At 50.6% G+C, this 19,299-nt stretch overlaps 1 protein-coding gene across 2 annotated transcripts in view; it reads right to left on the reverse strand.

The window, feature by feature from the left end:
* The window catches only part of BPI (bactericidal permeability increasing protein), a 28,078-nt gene extending 9,149 nt beyond the window's left edge, over positions 1–18,929 (reverse strand). The window contains exons 1-9 of one of the 2 annotated variants that reach the window (XM_084776991.1): positions 18,588–18,929; positions 16,007–16,124; positions 15,079–15,207; positions 13,903–14,061; positions 9,140–9,203; positions 6,475–6,538; positions 5,286–5,377; positions 2,126–2,302; positions 1,090–1,149 (exon numbers count right to left, since the gene is read on the reverse strand). In XM_084776991.1, coding sequence (XP_084633117.1) covers positions 1,090–1,149; positions 2,126–2,302; positions 5,286–5,377; positions 6,475–6,538; positions 9,140–9,203; positions 13,903–14,061; positions 15,079–15,207; positions 16,007–16,124; positions 18,588–18,867 — 1,143 coding nt within the window. In that variant the 5' untranslated portion in view covers positions 18,868–18,929. The remainder of the gene's footprint in view (positions 1–1,089; positions 1,150–2,125; positions 2,303–5,285; positions 5,378–6,474; positions 6,539–9,139; positions 9,204–13,902; positions 14,062–15,078; positions 15,208–16,006; positions 16,125–18,587) is intronic. The other variant, XM_084776990.1, reaches the window with a different exon arrangement.
* Positions 18,930–19,299: the final 370 nt, after the last annotated feature.

The raw sequence follows: 19,299 nt of genomic DNA on the forward strand, positions 1-19,299 counted from the left end.
TCCCTCCTGCTCTCCCCGTGCAACACACTCCTTGCCACAGAAAACCTTTTCCTTCCTTGGATGCTTGTCCCCCCATTCTTCTCTGGGCAAGCTCGTGGCCCTTCCTTCATATCTCAGCTCGGCTGGCACTTTGTCGAGAAGTACTTAGGAGACTCTTGACCCTCCCTTCTCTCTGTAAACCTACCTCCACCCCCAATCCCAGCCCTTCCCTCTGCAACCTACCCCCCCCCCCAACCCCCAATCCCAGCCCAGGTGAAAAACAAGGACCACATAGAAATTTCCAGATGCTATCGTAAGTGAAATGGTTGCACTCCGTTTCTGTAATTCATGTGAGAGCAGTGTGTGGCTTTGCTTAGGGATGGGCCTCCACGGAAGCCAGGGTTAATGTGCTCACGGAGTGTGGGGCTCTGTCCTCAGAAGAAGAGATGCCTGTGCCTCCCTCTCCCTCCCTTGTACTAGTGGCTGTCAGATTATCTTCCCAGGTCCCCAGTCTTGGCCTTCCAGCCCACAGAACTCTGAGAAATAAATTCCTGGCCTGAGCCATTCACCCTGCAAAAGGAAGAGGCCTCTCCACCTTGATTACCCACTGCTGTTGCCATCACAGGCTGCGTGCATGGTGTGTTTGTTCAACTGCCTTGTGCGTCGCTCCCCACCCCAACTCCCTCCACCCCCCCACCCCCCACCCCCGCCAATGGAAAATTCCTGCCTTCATAGGACTGAGAGAGGCAGGAAGCAGAGGAACATGAAGGAAGCAGAGAGGAAGAGGAAGCAGCAGGGGGAGGGGGGAGGCGGAGGAGATAGAAAACAGAGGTGTGTGTTTTGCAGGGTGGGGTGGGGGAGTGTCAGGTAGGTAGACAGTTCTCCTGGTTCCAGGCTCAGCAGAGATTGGATGGTTCAGTGAGCTCTGCACCTGGCCTCACCCTCTGGGAATTGGACTATATCTGGACTATATCTGGGCTGGGCTATGCTGAGCCACCTCCAGTCTCTCCTGCTGCTGTCTACAGGACTGACGTGGGTTCCATCTGGTCAGGGTGGTCCAGTCCTCCCCAGCACTCTAGTGAGCTGAGCGAGGCGACAAGTCTTCCCTACCTTGGGCAGGAAGGTCCCAAAGAACTCAGTGTTCAGCTGGAATCTGGCATCCTTTGGCAGCTGCAGTGAGGAGAGGAAAGGAGACTGTACAGGCTGAGAAGAAGAGGCACATGCCAGGCCAGGGGCAAGATACTGAACATCAGTGCCCCCTGGTACCACTGTGACAATGCCACCTAGAACTACAACTTGAGTGGCAACAGGCCCGGAAGAGTAGGCGTGGCCTGAGACCGCCATCTGCTGCCAAACCAATCACAAGATTGCACCTTGCTACAGTTAGCCTGACTCCATGTTACACCCCCCCCCGCCCCTCCCCCCCCCCGACACTCCCGGCAATAACAGCAGCCTGACAACCCCACTCCTCCCCTATCCTGTGGTGCCCCATCCCTGCCGCCATGGGCCCCAGTCTTGCTCTGGGTAAGCAGCCCGAGCCACGCTGGGAGGACTGTGTTTCTTTCACAGGGGGTAGTGGGCATTCTTGCGCCTTCCTGTACAGAGATGAGAAGCTGATGGTTCTGAGGAGTGTTGTAAAAGGAGCCCAGGATGTAGGGGACCAGGCTGGGAGTGCTGTACCTCCTAGGCTGTAGAGAAGGGGGTTACTTCATCGGGTACAGATGAGGAAACTGAGGCCCACAGTGAGTCCAGGAATGAACATGTGGAAAGAGCCAATAAGATTGACGGTAGCGCTGGGGAGGTGATGCTGAGTCAGGTGTGGGAGTGGCATATGGTGGGGGCGTGACTACTATGCACTGAGCCCTGGGCTCCCAGGTCTCACACTGTTATCTCAGTTAATATTCACAGTGGCCTCTGAGGAGGGCACTAGTATTGGTGGCTTACAGATGACTCTGCGGTACGAGGATACGGAAGTGACCTAGGGTCCCCCACTTGAAACCGAGTGGGGAGCAGCACTTGAACGCAGGGCTCCCTGACTCCTGACCCTCACAGCACCTTGGACTCCGCCCCTGTGAACGAAACCTCGCACCTAGGTCAGCTGACTCGGAGTCACTGCTCCTCTGTGCGCACTGTCTGCCACGCTCACCATTTGGTTCCTCAGAGTTACTCTCAAGGTTCCAGACTCTTGGTATACAAATCCTGCGGTGCTGAAGAAGTAGTTGGAGATGCCCAGGGACACCATGTGGTCATGGCTGGGGCTGAAACTCATTGACGGTGGGGCAATGTGGAATGCGTGTGGTTGTTCGCGCCAGAAAAACTGCCCCTGGGTGGAAAGAACAGAGCAAGTCTGGGTGCCATTCTAGGATTGCAGGCGAGCCCAATGAAAGACTAGGCATGGCCTGGGACTGCCAGTGGCAGTGTGGGGCACCTGCGTGCGCTTTCCAGCATCCTGGGGCCACGAGGAGGTCACACAGCAAGTAAGTGGCAGAGGCAGAGGCGTCAAGCCAGCACCTCCTCCTCTCCGCACCACACCACATCCCTCTTGCCAGTCAGCTCGGCAGCCACCGAAAGAACAATTGCCTCCGCTGTCTCATTAGCAGCATCCAGAAGGCTGGATTGTGTGTGTGTGTGTTGGTAAGTGTTACATGCTAGTGGGAAGACACATGCTCCTTATGCCTCTAAAAAGCAATTTGACAACGTGAAACGAAAGCAGATTGTTTGCTTAGGAAGAAAAATAATGTTGATCCCCAGAAAAGTACATTATAGATACATATGGTAGAATACCACTTATGTAAAATTTAAGGAGCACACAAACTCTAAAATGTGCACAAAAGACAGACATCATAGTCAGTGTGCAGTGCCTGGGGTGGGCAGGAGGGCAGTGAGGAACACGAACCTTTGGTGTCATACATGCAGGTAGCCCCTGTACCACTACAGGCCAGCCCCATCCTCTGAACCTCTGAATTATTCTGTCCTTTAAAATTAATGTCCCTGCTGCCCATAGTTCCTTTCTTTTCTTTTCTTTTCCTTTCTCATTCCTTCCTTGCTTCCTTCCACCCCATCTCTCTCTCTCTCTCTCTCTCTCTCTCTCTCTCTCTCTCTCTCTCTCTCTCTCTCTCTCCCTCTCTCTGAGACAGGGTCTCTATGTATCCCTGACTAGCCTGAAACTTGCTATGTAGACCAGGCTGAACTCACAAAGATCAGCCTGCTTCTGCTCCTGAGTGTTAGGATCGAAGGCATTTATCACCACACCCAGCTGACCATGCAGTTTTTAAAGATAGTGCAAAGTGTCCTCAATACGCATCCTTAGGAGAGAAACGCAACCAGGACTGCACCATCCCACCATGCAAAACAGGTCATCAGCCAAGACCAGATGTGCCTCTTATGCAATTGAGTATATATTTCTATATAGGTTCAGGTGAATGTGTATATTTGCATGTGTGTATATGTATGTGTGCAAGTGTATATATCTATGTGTGCAAGTATGTGTATGTATATTTATGTGCATTTATATATGCCCTATGTATATGCATGTGTGTGCTATGTGTATGTGTGTTCATGTGTATGCATAGGTGTGTGCACTGTTTTTTTGTATGTGGGTTAGGGGGGGGCATTCAGTCTTGTCCAGCATCTCTGGAGAGTAGTCATGGTAGACAGAGATCTCTCAGGATGATCCCTGTGGATGCAGCTGCCTAATGTTTCTTCCTGGATTAATGCAAGTGATGCTTTGTCTGCCCTGAGTTCACTGTTTTTCTATCTCCATCTTCCCCTGGTCAACCTCCCATCACCTCTCCCCAGGTCCCAGACCAAAAAAATGTCCCAAAGCTGGTCCTTAGGGAGGTCTAGAGACCTGGGCCGCCTGCTCACACTTACCCATCATGTGAATAACTCTTGTCATTTCAGAGACTGGCATGTCACACAGTGGGCAAAACAGACCTGGCTCAGCACTAATTGCAGCTCTGGTTAGCTGCATGGGACACCCAGAAAGAGTCCAACTGTCCCAGGTGGGGCACTGCTGTCCCGGGTGGAGCACAGCATAGGCCTTACCCTGGTAGTTCACTGAAGGACAGAGTCACCGGTGAAAGGCCACAGAAGACATTTCATGGGTGGCTTGGGGGTTGCCCACAGTGTGACCTTCTGGCACAGTGACGGATAGCAGTGTGCACCACAGGACCGTGAAGCACGTGTGTGCATTTGTGTCTGTGCTGTGTGGATCTGTCTCTATGCTTCTGTCTGTGCTGTTGCTGTCTCTGTCTCTCTTTGTGCCTGCTTCCCCTTCTCGCTCTCTGTGTATGGTGTGTGGGTGTAGAGAAGGGTAGGAGGGTCTTATAGTGCTTCTTTCTGGGGGTTAGGATTTAAGCCAGTGGCTCTCAACATGTGGTTGGAGACCCCCACAGGGGTTGAATATCAGATATCCTGCATATCAGATACTTACATTACAATTAACAACAGTAACAAAGAGCCAGGCATGGTGGTGCTCACCTGTAATCCCAGCACTTGGGAGGCAGAGGCAGAGGCAGAGGCAGAGGCAGAGGCAGAGGCAGAGGCAGAGGCAGAGGCAGAGGCAGAGGCAGAGGCAGGCAGATCTCTGTGAGTTCAAGGCCAGGCTGGTTTACAAAGCGAATCCAGGACAGCCAAGGCTATACAGAGAAACCCTGTCTCGAAAAGGAAAAAAAAAAAAAGTAACAAAACTACAGTGATGAAGCAGCAACAAAATAATTTTATGGTTGGTGGGGTCACCACAACATGAGGAACTGTAATAAAGGGTTGCAGTGTTAGGAAGGTTGAGAAGCAATGATTTAGGCAATGTCACTCCTAGCTCTTTTCCCTTCAGTTGCTTTGCCAACCTCTTTCCTCTTTCCTCCCACCCAACAAATTTTCTGAGCACCCACCCTGTACCAAACATATTTCTAGGTGCTATGCATACAGTAGTGAGCAGAAGCAGTCCCTGCCCCCTCCCCCCCCAGTGTGTGCGTGTGTGAGGTAATTGATTCTGCTGAGATGAAAGCAGTGTTGGGAGCACAGTGAGGGGCTGTTTCAGCAGGAGTGGCTGGGGACAGCATCCCTGGGAAGATGCTCCTGGAAAGGGCCTATTTGAGCAAGACCTTGAAGGAAGCAGAGAGAGCTGGGAGCCTCTCTGCTGCAGAGCACCCTGTGCAGAGGAGAGGGTGAGTGCAAAGGCCTGGCCAGAGGACAGGCACAGTGAGTTTCTGGAATCTGGGGAGGGAGGGGAGGGGTGGGACCAGGGCAAAACAAGTTGGAAGAGGTCAGTTTCCAGGGTTACAGGTCTCCATGGAAAGCCTCACCTTTAGCTGCCCCTCCAGGAACTCGGCTGTGATTTTCAGAGGTGCCACCAGACTGTAGTCAATCACAGCTACGTCATCCACTCTAGCTATCACTAGACACAGAGAAGATGGACTGTGAGCTGATCCCGGTTGGCAGTGGCCTGCATGGCTGCCAGGGGAACTGTGGTCTCTCTCCGTTACCCCTCCCAGGGAACCCCTGAGATTCCCCTAAAAGACATGAAGTCTGGTGATGGAGATTGCGTTGGAGTGCCTACAGAGCCAATGCCAGGCCTTGGATTCAGTTCCTAGCCCCATGCACACATACATGCACGCACGCGCACGCGCGCGCGCGCGCGCACACACACACACACACACATGCACACATGCACATTCACACATACAGCAATGGCTCAGTGAGGAGCCAACATGCTTGTAATCCTATCACGCAGGAGGCAGAGGCAGGAGGATTGCCTCCAGTCTGAAGTCAGCCAGACTGCTTCGAGTTTGAGGCTAGCCTGGGCTGCAGAGTGAGATCCCGGGGGATGGGGGGGGGGCTGTTCTTTGGTCCTGTATCAGAGCACGCATTATGGAGCAGCGGAGCTGAGGTCAACAAGGGGGACACTCTTGTCTGTGTATAAAGCCCAACTTCAGGTGGGCGCGATTAAGACACATGTATGAAATTGCCAAAGAGGAAAATTTTAACTCCACTCCAGGATCTGGATTCTTCTGGATGGCTCTGGGACCTTGAACAAGTGTCTGCCCCCCTCTCTGAGCCATAGTTTCTCTAGGAGTGAAGTGAAGAGGCTGGGACGGACTGAGTTCCTGGGACAGGAGGATGCCCACCACCAGCAGCTGCTTTTTGCCGTTTGCTGCATATAGAGATACTGCAGTAGAGACTATGGAGGAGTATACTGCAGTAGAGAGATACCGAGGTCTGGCCTCTCATCTCAGGCTGTGTGTGTGTGTCACTGGCCTCAGAGAGCCAGGGTGTGGGGGTGCGGAGATGTAGGGCTACTAAGGTACGGGGTGCCAGGGTGCTGGGGTATCAGGTGTTTGTCTTCTGCCTGACTGGACACTAGCCCAATGCCAGCTGTGGTGGAACACAGCCTGCCCTGCCCTCCCCCAGCAGGCTCAGGCTTGCCACATCCACTCTGCCCCCTCTCCCACTCACGATACCCCCTGTCATCCTTAGCCCACTCCCAGCCCTCACTTGGAAGAGTCCGCAGATAGGGCTGCAGGTTGGAGGACACGGAGCTGCTCACGATCTTGCAGATCTGGGGGCATCCAAAGAAATGTCAGTGAGCCTCGGAAGCGGAGAGCGCCCTCCACAAGCCAGAGCCCAGACGTGCTGTCTTGATCTTTTCTCTGTGGCTACAGCAAAACACCAGAGGCCGAGTGATGTACATAGAACACAGGCTTATTTAGCACATGGCTCTTTAAAGTCCAAGGACAAGGGGGCTGACGTCTGTGATGACCGAAAACTAAAACCGTTCTTCCTCTCTGGACCAGCGCTGCAGGCGAATCTTACAGGAATCCTACAGTGGTGGGGGTGGGGATGAAAACACACAAACACAGACACACACACACACACACACACACACACACACACACACACACAGAGACAGAGAGAGAGAGACAGAGAGAGACAGAGAGAGGGAGGGAGGGAGGGAGGGAGGGAGGGAGAGAGGGAGAGAGAGAGAGAGAGGGAGAGATAGAGAGAGAGAGAGGGAGGGAGGGAGAGAGAGAGAGAGAGGGAGAGAGAGAAGAGCCATACACCAGCATGAGAATTTGAACAAGGATACGTCTCGTTAGGAGAAGAATCAATGAGAGGAAGAAAAGACTCACCCTTAACTCAGTAAACTAGGGAACCTTTAAGAAAAAGAAGTTTGTGTGGGGCTGGAGAGATGGCTCAGTGGTTAAGAGCACTGTCTGCTCTTCCAGAGGTCCTGAGTTCAATTCCCAGCAGCCACATGGTGGCTCACAACCATCTATAATGTGATATGATGCCCTCTTCTGGTCTGCCGGTGTACAAGCAGGCAGAGCACTGTATACATAATAAATAAATAAATAAATCTTAAAAAAAAAAAAAAAAAGAAGTTAGCATGCACCTCTCAGTGACAACCCTAAAGGTGGGGTTCAATGGTAAAAGTGCTTGCCATGCAAGAGTGAGGGCCTGAGTTCGAATCCCCAGGACCTATGTAGAAGCTGGGCGGGTACCACAAGCACATGAGAGCCTAGAAGGTAAGGGGATAGAAAAATGGGCCTGAGTTCAAATCCCCAGGACCTATGTAGAAGCTGGGCGGGTACCACAAGCACATGAGAGCTTAGAAGGTAAGGGGATAGAAAAATGTCCAGAAGCTAGAGGGTCACCAAATCACCTCGCTTGGTGTGCTCAGCAGAAAAGTAATGAAGACACCTGCAAACAAGATGGGAAGTGAGGACAGATACCCGAGTCATCCTCAGACAGAGGCAAAGTGGGCACAAGTGTGTCTGCCTTCCCACGCACGAGTGCACACTCACCCAGTGTACACACATACACACACACACACACACACACACACACACACACACTGACAACAAATGTAAATGGTCTTAATTCTGTAATTAAAAGATGCAGTGTGAGCCAGGCATGGTGGTGCACACTTGTAATCCCGGCACTGGGGGAGACGGAAGAAAAATGGATCTCTGCGTGTTTGAGGCTAGCCTGGTCTACAAAGCGAGTCCAGGACAGCCAGTGCTACAGAGAAACCCTGTCTTGAAAACAAAAGACAAAAACGAAACAAAACAAAATACAGTGTGTGTTTGTGTGTTTGTGTGTGTGTGTGTCTGTCTGTATGAATGAATGAATGAATGAGTGAGTGAATGAATGAATGAACGAACGAACAAAGGAATAAAGTCTACTTATTTGCTAGGCCTTGGTTTGCAGCCCAGATCCCTCCTGAGGCTCTAATTAGGGCTCAGGGAGGTAGAGAGATCAGGAGGAGGGAAAGGGAGAGATGGGAGGACTGGGAAGGAAGAAGGGGATGTGAAAAGCTTCCCCTGGAATGTGCTTCTGTCACAGGAGGCCCTGAAGTCCCAAGAGGAAGCGAGCCATTCTTCTCTGAGGCCCCTGTGCCACTTCTCCCACTCACCTAGGATGAAACAGGTAGCAGGGCTGGCTAAACGCCCAGCTGCTCCTCAGGGTACTGTGTGCTCCCCGTTGCTTACCCACCAGGCCAGCGGGAGGCTTCAAATCACCAAGTGGAGCCTGAGTCTCTGCAGCCCCCCAGGGACTCCCCAGCCCTATCCGGCTTGCTCAGGCCCACCTGCAGTCTTGTGGAACCTGACTCCCAGCGTCCTTCAGGGCTGCTGCCAGGCAGGGTACCCTGCTGGTGATGACCTTTGGAGACCCAAGGCCAGAGTACACACAGAGGGTCCTTGGGATTGTGCTAAGCTATGTGTGCCCTCAGCATGGGGGAAGCCCTGCCATCTGCACCCTCACCATCACTGTGCTTCACAGGGGTCCCTCCTAGATGTAGCCTCTTCCTGGTGGGTTGTGTTCTAGGGCAGCCCCAGCCAGGGCAAGGGAGGGGAAGATGGCTAGGGAGAGGCAGGGGTGGGGTGTTGAGGGATGGAGGGGGTGAGGGCTTGGGGTGAGATGGCAGTTCCTTTGTGAGGAGTCTGGGGGGGGGGAAGGTTGGTGCACACAGGCTGTTTGGCAGTTAAAGGCAGCCTTCCCTGTACTCTCTGTGCTGCCTCTTTGTAAAGCACACAGCTGGGCTCTGGGGATGAAGTCATGGGTTCAGATGTCCTGTGGATGCTGAGGGGTTGGGATGAAGGCCAAGGTGCAGCTCCGAGGCCTCTGCTCTGCCACCACTGATGCCCAGTTCCCGTACCTTCTTGTAAACGGTGCTCTTCAGGGAAGTCTCAATTTTCTTGTGGAACAGTTGGATCAGCCACCTGGGGAAGTTGAGACATGGGAGGGGCATGCAAGAGACATTCAGGTGTGCCTGGGGATCCTGACACCTAGCCCTTGGTCCTGCGGTGTTCGTTAGACGTGTCTCTCTATTTGCAGCAACCTGCTTACTGGACCGTTTTCTTCATTGCAACAGATTCCTGCCCCATCCCATACCCTCCTCCGCACTGCCCTCCCTCTCTGCCAACCAGACACATCGACCTGCCTTGTTCCCAGGTATCTCTGCTTCCTCCCGCCACAGTTTGTACATGTGGTCCTCCTTGCCCAAAACATCCCGTCGCCAACTTCTGCCTACTCAGTCTTTTCATCTCAGCTCCAATGTCATTTCCTCCTGCCCCCCACGCCCCCCCCCCCAGCCTTGGCCAAGTGCTCCGGTTCTTAGTGTCCAGGGCACTGTGTACCTAGGTGAGCCCTTCGCCAGTGTAGTGACGTCACTAACATTTCTCTCCCCCGCTGGGCCAGGGCCTTTAGGAAAACAGGGCTGGATTGCCTGGGAGCCTAGGATCAGACAGCCCTGTCCTTGACTACTCGATGGTTGGTCAGGAAACCTCTTTCCGAGTTCCCTGGGCGGACGCTGTGAGAGCGTGAATATGCTGAGTCGTATTGGCCGTTACCTTGTTGTGCAGGCAATCCAACTGGCCTGCCCTCGGGGGGCCTTTAGGGTACCGACAAAGTCCTAGGCCACCACCTGTGTCCTATGTCATCACCTGAGCCAGGTGCTCAGGATATAACCAGGCCGCCACTCCGCCATCTCGCTCTTCCCTCGCATTCTCTGCCTGTCCCCCTGATTCTCTGTCTGCCGCTCTCTCCACTCTGTATTCTCTTCTCTCTTATGCTCTCCCTGTCTGTTCCCGCTCTCTCTCTCCTCTTGCCCATTATAAACTCCCTGTACCACACCCTGTCGTGTGGCACGGAATTTATATATTACAACATTTGGTGCCGTGACCAGTGGCTTCTGGGAGTGTCTGGGCACGCTGGAATCCCCGCAACCCATGCTGCCCTCAAGGGATTCGTCTTCGGCTCCACCTATCGCTAACCGCCGCTCTGTCCATGACTGATTGCAATTGGCTCTGCTCAGGTTTCCAAAAGCCTGCGCTCTTCTCCCGCCCCTTCTTTAATTGGCTCTCTGTTACAAAAACCTAAATTCTACTATTATCTCTAAGATTCTACTTTCAAACTCTTAAAAATAGAAAGTCCTTTCTGATTTCTTTTTCTGCTCTCAAAAAAAAAAATCATGGGATTACACTGTAAACCCCTGCCTAAGGATGTATAATTTGCTTAGTGAGTATCATTTTAAAAATCTAAGTTTAACTCCTGCTTAAGAAAGATAAATAATGGGCTGGAGTGATGGCTCAGAGATTAAGAGCACTGGCTGTTCTTTCAAAGGTCCTGAGTTCAGTTCCCAGCAACCACATGGTGGCTCACAACCATCTACAATGAGATCTGGTGCCCTCATCTGGCCTGCAGGCAGAATACAGTATAAGTAATAAATAAATAAATCTTAAAAAAAAAATCATGTGGCTCCACCATCTTGGGTTGACCACATGGTATAAAGCAACATTTATGAAACTTCTTAGCCATAATTAAATCTGTTTGTTATTCTATCTCCTTCTAGACAAAAAAAACAAAAACAAAACAAAACAACAACAACAACAACAACAACAACAACAAAAACCTCAGCAAATCTCATCTTATATTGGTATGGATTTTTATAAAAATTCAAAATTATTCTTTTTACAACATGCTGTATATATGATTCAACACTGGTTCAAAATATTGTTTATATGATGTTTATTTCAAGGTTATAAGAGTCTTTTCAGATAAACAAGCTAATTTAAAACATATGCCTAACTACTTATGTCTTTACTAGTTTTGGATGCATGAATGAATGAATGCTGTTTCTGCTGCCACCAACTGCCTGTCCTCTGGGTTCACCACTGGGCTTTCTGGCCAGTAGATGTTGTATAATAGATTCAAATGTAATTTAAAGTTGTTTTATACTGTTCTACTGTATTTCTGTCTGTAAGTGGGTTATTGTTCATCTTTCTCAGACCCACTCATGTTTTCAAAGTCCAGGATCAGTAGTTGAAAGCTTGTGCTTAACTAGTCTTAAACCATGTAATATAATTCAAAGATACTTTTAAGTTGGGATGTATTAATTTTAGAGACATTCATTTGTTTACATGTTAAAACTTGGTAACTGTGCTTGATCTTCATTCTCAAAAAGGTTAAAAAAATCACGACCTTAAAAATACATTTAGCCTTGTTGTCTCAAATACGACAATGTTATTAATCTATAATATAGTCTTAAATTTTTATCTGCAAAATATAACATAAATATAGATCATAACATTCTGTTTTATGCTTGCAGGGTGTAATTTGGAACAGATAACTAAGGACAGACAAAGGTTATGTCAGATATGGGAGCCCTCCAGCGTGTCAGAGATCTGCTGAACATGGCATCTAACACATGTTAAGCTTATTAATGATATAGAGACTTCCAAATCCCGATAGCTGCTCCCCAAGGTCTCTGAGAAGATTTGGACACAGCAGATGACTTCAACCTTGGATTGTGATATGCTGACCACTGGGCAAGACTGCCCTCAAGATCTTGTCCTCTGCTGGGGCCCAGCCTGAACTGTGGACAAACTGGACCCCTGCCGAGTCATTGTCCCCTGTTGCTGAAAACGAGGTACGGTTGGTCAGTCTCTCCATGTTCTGCCACAGAAAGAGTCTCTCATCCTCTGTGCCTGATGGCCAGGCTGTCTCTGCCTGTGTTGCCATGAGTACCACGGGAGCTGCGGACAACCGTCCAGGTAGTGGACTGTGACTGACTAGCCACCTCTGCTATTCTCAGTGACACATGGATTCATTTGGGTTGCAATGTGTCCTTCTCAGGTCCCTGATCACGTTGATGGTTAAGCTAATGGTAGCTTGATAGCTACCAAACAGTCAATTAACTCCTTAGGCCAAGGTAATGCATCATGTTAGTCTATTAGTCAATTTCATTAGCTAGTTAAAACTACTAAATACCAGACCTCGTATTTAAAAAGACAAGCAGGGTCGCCTTACTCACCGGCATCATGTCAGAAAGGCTTCGGATGCTTTCTCAGTACTCTTCATGCTCAGGGGACCAGGCCTTAAGCCTCACTGTTAGGGCTGCTACCGTCAGGTCTAAATACAGTCTACTTTGTTACCAGATTCAAAAAACAGGTCTCAGGTATAACCTTTTACTCTTCCTTTAGCTAAAGGACAGTGACTACACCCAGCAGTCTCAGCTGTGTCTCATGTTAAATAATTAAGTTTTTTGAGGCCTAAGGGTGTAAAAGTTTAAGTTATGAAAGAAAGATTCGAAGAAAGTATTTGCAGGTCTAAGAAGATGTTTGACAGGTGGTAAATGCAAGTTATGAAGGTGGGGGATCTAAAAGGACGACTTAAGATACCCAAAATAGATAAATAGGTAAAATGCTTCCTATTTCCTCCTGTTGCTATGCTGTTGTATTAACTGTTCAGAGAGTTGACGTTAATCACTGGAGCTCTGATTTACCAATCCAACTCTGATAAAACATTCCACTATACGATCCACTGTCACGGTTCCAAGCTCAAGATTTTAAGCTTCCTTTGGTTTGTGTTTTAGGTGTAAACTTACAATATTTCTCACTGTGCTTGACTTATACACATCCAGTCTTCTGGACAGAGGGAAGAGGCCCCTCTTTCATGATCTGTAATCATACTGAAAATCAAGACCAAGTGAGCTTTTGCCCCTTCTCTACTTCATGGATGGCATCTGCCATCCCAGAGCTCATTTTAAAGAATATTTTTGCTGTTAGCACAAAGCTATATGTCTACTGCCTTTCCCTACAATGTACATTTCACTGCAGATTACAATGGTGATGCTAACATGTCTAAAGTTTGTCGCCTTTGTAGACTTAAAGAGGATTCTTGTGGGCTACCGGACACCCACCTGAATCCACATCTCAGGTCGGATGGAATCCAGGTAAGTACTGTCAATCAACAGCCTGGGGTTCCCACCTGTTGCCTGTTTCAGAGGGTGAGATTCCTCCCCTTTTCCCTGGATTTGGGACTCCCCTCCCCCAACTTTGTGGCTACCCAATCTCTACATTTCTGCACTCAACACTGGCTGATTGGTGAGTTCCCCTCCCTGGTCATCGCAAACACATCCCTTTATCTGAGAGACCACCGGCACCTCTCTGGTTCACTGGGGAGCAGAGGTACCCCAACCTCAGCCTGCATGACCACAGTTGGTCTTTCTTGCCACCCTTCAGTTAGGCCCTTTCCCTCTCTGGCACAGCTTCTGCTGCTGAAAATCCCAGTGCTAGGTAAATTGTATCTGTCCGGGCTATGCCCATGTCTGTCAGGGCTATGCCCTTGGTCTCTGACCAGCACTGATGAGCTGCTGGAACAGGTTGCACCAATTTTTTGAGTCAAAAATCCATTCTTGGGACACCTGGACAGATTACTGACTCCACTCTGCCCATGGGAGTAGTCCATTTGACCGTCCCTCCAGGGTCCCCTTTGGGATGCCTTCTGGAGAATCTCAAATCCTTGCACCTAGCACGCGCCTTAAAGGCTTGGAAGAGAGTATTCAGCTACACTTCCCAGGGAAGGGAGGGGACTTAGAGGGACAGTCTCTTCTGGGAACTACAGCTCCAGGAGACCTACCCCAGCATGCCACCTGAGACTTGGACATGGATATTGTTGATGTGACCTATGCAGGAGGGACAGGTGACGGTGATGTGACCTGAGGAGTCAGTGCCCAGCTTCAGGTCAGCGGAGATGGAAACGCCCTGGATGCTCAAGCCAAACTTGCCGCTGCCTTTGCTGAAAGGGAGACAGAGAGAGAGAGAGAGAGAGAGAGAGAGAGAGAGAGAGAGAGGTGACCTGAGGTGAACCTCCTCAAACTTCCCCATCAGCAGGGGACCACAGGTTCCATATTGGCACCACTCCAGGGATCAGGGGCTTCATAGGAAAGAGGCTGCAAACAAACCTCACCATGCTGGATGCCAGGGCTCTAACCTGACATCCTAACCTGTTTCTGCCTGGTAATTAGTTACTCTGCCTCCCTCAGTGCCCTTGCTGTGTGGCTTTGTGCATGTTTGTTAACCTCTCTGAGCTTCTGTTTTCTTACCCAGACCTTGTAAAAGCAAATGAACATTGGGTGTGGGGTGGGGGGGGGATGTGGGCAGGGGTGGGAGGGTGTGGGCAGGGGTGGTGGGTGTGTGCATCTCAGTTTTGTCACTAAAAATCTGAGTGTTTGGTGTTCTGACTTTAAGTAATTACTGACCCAGTAATCGATGAAGGAATTTAATCACTGTCCCTGTAAGAATAATAAAATGAATTTATATAAGACAGGGGACAGGAATGTGCCTGGTCCTCTCTGCCTTTTGTGTTCTTTCTATTACTAAGACTATCCTCTGGGTAGCACACAGGACCTTAAGGAAGGAGCCATGCCTCTCAACTGGGCCTAGATTATACACAGATACAGAAAATGCATCATGGTTACTGTTTCAAGCCACTGAGACTGTAATGTTTGTTACGCAGCAGCCGTAGCTGGCTAATACAGGGAAGAAACCAAGAGTCCTGCTTAGCTTTCCCTGTTAAGCCACACATCAAAAACTCAGACTTGCCGTGTCCTGCACTTGTTTGTAAATAAATAAACCCAGCTATTTATCCAGGGGTTTGTAGAGTGCTTTTAAGTGCCACCCCCTTCCCAGCCCAGAAACTTTGAAGTGACACATGTCTATAGACAAGGCAGAGTGGACATTCCCACCAGCCTGGCTCTGGTGCTTCCAAGTGCCACCACTCTATCCAAGTGCAACCCGAGTGCGTGAAACTCACAGGAAGTTCTTCCTTGATTTCCATTTTCCATTGATCGTGATGCTGGCATCATTGATTGACAGCTGAAGGCTGTCACTGGGCATCAGCTTGATCTGAGGACTAGGAATCTGAAACTCTTCCACAGCCATGCTGCAGGAGGAAAATAAGGCCCAGTCAGCGTCTTGACAACTGTTGGAATATGCAATCTGCCACTGGGACACACAGTAGGTGCCTTCTAATGCCGGCTGAATGGACCAGGCAACACTTGGGGGTTTTCTGTCTGGCGCCCTCACCCCATTTCTTGGAGCAGCAGACTAGTCAGTGTGTTTTGGGGAGCTCCTTTCACCCATTCCACGCTAGGAACCTGTCTTTGTGGGGGTGGAGGTTGGGACTTAGCCAGTTAGGGTTTTTTTTGTTTTTTCCTACTCCCCTGGCACAGTAATTGGTTCAGAGACATGTACACTGTTTGAACTGGGCCAATCAGAGTGGAACTTTGGCTTGTGTTTGAGAAGGCTTCTTCCTCCACTGAGAGCTGAGGGGACTGTGCTCTTGCAGTTACTGGGTGGCTCGCTTCTCTCTGGAGGATTGAGGACCTGACACTGGGAGGTAGCAAGAGAGACCAGTAGCACACAAACCTAGTTCAAACAGGCCCTGAGGCTGTTTTTTTTTTTTTTTTTTTGTGAGACAATGCATTCAGGCATGGGCCATTTTTCTGTCTCTGAAAGACATGTGTGTGGCACAGGGGTTTGGGTTTCATGATGTCTCCTGTGGGAGTGGTAGAAGGTGCTAGAAAGACGATTTTGGTGGCTTCCTCCAGGCTCAGCTTGAGGTGAGGCATCGCCTTGGGCTGTTGGGTTTGGCCTCTTAAATCCCATGAGCTGAGAACTTTGCGACAGGCGTCAGGTCCCAGGGACCCACGTTTGGAGGGCTAAGCCTCGGCAAGCCTCACCTGTAGAAGTTGTAGTAGCCTTTCCCCCGGTGCTTCGTCTTAAGAATTTCTCCAGAAAAGTCAGGGATGCTGATGCCTTGCAGTTCCTTCTTCAGCACAGCCACACCCTGCTGGCACGCTGTGGGACAGAGCATAGAGTGAGAAGCTCAGAAATCAGCTCGTAAGCAGGCCTGGAGGCTCCTGGCAGCTCCAGACCCTTGGGCCTGACCTCAATGATGACAGTGGGACAGGCATGGGTCTGTCTCCAGGCAGCCAGGACCCTGAGCCAGTGGCTCACCTATTCCTTCCGTACTGTGTACCACTTGGATATCACTGAGGCCACGACAGAAAGAGGGCCATTTCCCAGCACTGCTCGGACCACTGGGATAGTCATTCGCATGTAGTGGGCCGTTCTTCTTTTGATTTTTTTTCCCCACAAGGACCATCTTTAAGATGTATATACCTGTAATTCCAGCACTGGGAACCCTGAGGCAGGGGAGCTTGAATTTAAGGCCATTCAGCAAGACCCTATCTCTAAAAAACAAAAAGAAAAAAGAAAAGAAAAGAAAACAAAAACCAGCTGCTTGTGGAAGGTGGCTCTGGAGTTAAAGTGACAGCCTCTCAAAGATAAGGACCATCTATGAGTTTGAGGCCAACCTGGTCTACAAATTGAGTCCAGGACAGCCAAGGCTATACAGAGAAACCCTGTCTCAAAAAACAAAACAAAACAAAACAAAACAAAACCAGACAAACAAACGACAAGCATCTTTCTCTGGACTGTTCTCCCACTGACACCTCCCTCTGTTGCCCCCAGACTCTCTCTACAGGACCTTTGAACACACCTGCTATTCATCTGTAGCCATCTGTTCAACTTCTACTCTGCCCCATCTCCCCTTCCTTCAGAAAAATTCCCCGACACAGATGTAAGCATCCTTGCAGTCCTGAGTGCCTCATTCGGAGCACCCACTTTTCCTTGCAATTAGGCATCTATGCACAGGACCCTGATTGATGACACACACACACACACACACACACACACACACACACAGACACACACACACCTTGCCAGACGGAAGTCCCCAGAGGTTGGCCACAGTGTCAGTCTTATGTATTAATGTGTCTCTGGTATTTACCATGGCTCCTGGCACTTACTATTTGTTGGGTAAATAAATGAATGCCCCAGAGGCAGGAATCCAGCCACCAGTGATTATGTGGCTAACAGCACGGAGGATCCAATTAACAGGCAAACATGTCGCCCGAGGGGAGGCAGAGAGGTGAGCTGAGCAGGCTTTCAGCTTTCTAGGAACCAGCCCTTAAGTAGTCATCATCATCGATAGAAACAATAAAATGTATAGGGTCTTCCTGCCCACCTGGCACCGCCAAGCTGAGCCATCCTAGGAAGGGTGCCCTTTCAGTCTCTTCCATCCCCCACTGCTCTCTGTTCAAGAGCTCATAGCTGACATGTGGTAGAGGCAAGGTGGGAATATGGGCAGGCCTCTTATTCCCCACACTCCGGCCCCCAGGGTCAGCCTTTGGAGGTGAGCGTAGGGAGGAAAGTGTACGCACTTTCAAATAGGCTTGCTGCGCTTTCAAAAACAGTTGCCAGCCTGGCGGCGGTGGCGCACGCCTTTAATCCCAGCACTCGGGAGGCAGAGGCAGGCCGATCACTGTGAGTTCGAGGCCAGCCTGGTCTACAAAGTGAGTCCTGGACAGTCAAGGCTACACAGAGAAACCCTGCCTCGAAAAAAAAAAAGTTGCCATAACAGAAGACAAAGGTGGGGCAGCTGTGACAGCATGAGTGCTTGAGCTTCTGCCCCCCTCAAAGCTGTCGGTCCCACACAAGCACTCATGTGAGGGCATGTACACCAAACACACGCACGCACTCAGCTTTGGGTTTAAACACAATCACATCCTCCTCAAAGCTCATGGGGGAATCTGCCTGCATCCTTGCGATTCAGAAATGTCCTGCCTGGGCTGCAACATGAGTTCCGAGATCGAAAAGAAGAGCCCCTGGGGTCTGAGAACACTGGTTTTGAGGACCTGCCTCCCACTGGTCTGGTTTTGAGTTCTGCAGTTCCTCTCTTGGTCACCTGGGGGCAGCACCAAGCAACCAGGAGGAAGGCCTCGGAAAGCACCTGAGCTCAAAGGCAGGTGCGCACTTCCCAGAACCTCTCCTGCTCATCCGGGCAGGAGTGGTGTGTCCCACCCAGTCCAGCAGAGGAAGAATCGGGACTCGGAGTGTCTGTGAGGCGCCTGGCAGCGAAAACAGGTGAGCGGAGTTGTGACATGCCCGGGCGTGGGGAGTAGTAACCTTGGGTAGCTTTCCTTCAGTCTGCCAGCAGAGTGTGGACCCTTCTCCCAGCCTGCTCAGCCTCTAGGGGACCATGAGGACCCTGAAGGCCCAGGGGCACCTGCAATCTCCTAGAACGGTGGTCCAGTCCCAACTCTGACACTTCCCAGCCCTATGAGATTGTGCCTTACTTTCTTTCTATGTAAAACAGGGGGAAAGAGATCCTGGCCGAACCAGGCACCCGATTTAAAGGGCTGTGCACCCCGAGCATCCCTCAAAGAAAGGGAGGAAGGGAGAAAGGCATTTAATTACCGAAATCCAGACCCTTCTGGGAGATCACGGCCACAAAGCCAGGGTTGGTGGCCGCTGTCAGGGCTGTGCCTATGGTGGCCAACAGCGCCAGGGTTGACCATTTCCGCACGTTGTCAGGGCGCCAGGCCATGTCCTCCAGGGCAGCCCAAACCTCACAGCCTCGGAGGGGAACCTGAGACCTATAAAGAAGCCGTCTAGGGAAAGGCAGGACAATATTACAAAGAGGAAGGAAGAAGGCACTTGTGGGGGCGGGAGGGGGAGGGCAGCTGCGGTTCCCCATCAACGTTGGGGACCAGTCCAGGGCTGCCCCAGTGGAGCCTAGAGGTCTGTGCGAACATGGGCGTGTGCGCATGTGCTGTGCACGTGCTTGCGCACATGCCGGCATGCACGCGCGAGCCTGTTGATAACCTGTGGCTCTTGGGCTGATCCCTCTTCCTAAGCATCCCATCTCTTTCCCGAGTCCTCCTCCCCACCTCACTTAAAGCTTTCTTTGAGCCGGAGGTGGTGGCGCACGCCTTTAGCCTTTAACCCCAGCTCTCGGGAGGGAGAGGTAGGGGATCTCTGTGAGTTCGAGACCAGCCTGGTCTACAGAGCCAGTTCCAGGACAGCCAGGGCTGTTACACAGAGAAACCGTGTCTCGGGGGAAAAGAAAAGAAAAGCTTTCTTCGAAGCTGGGTGGTGACCAAATCGAGATTCACCGTATCTATTTTCT

The sequence above is a fragment of the Acomys minous genome (genome assembly GCF_964271855.1).
Source record: "Acomys minous genome assembly, chromosome: 3".
Lineage (NCBI taxonomy): Eukaryota > Metazoa > Chordata > Mammalia > Rodentia > Muridae > Acomys > Acomys minous.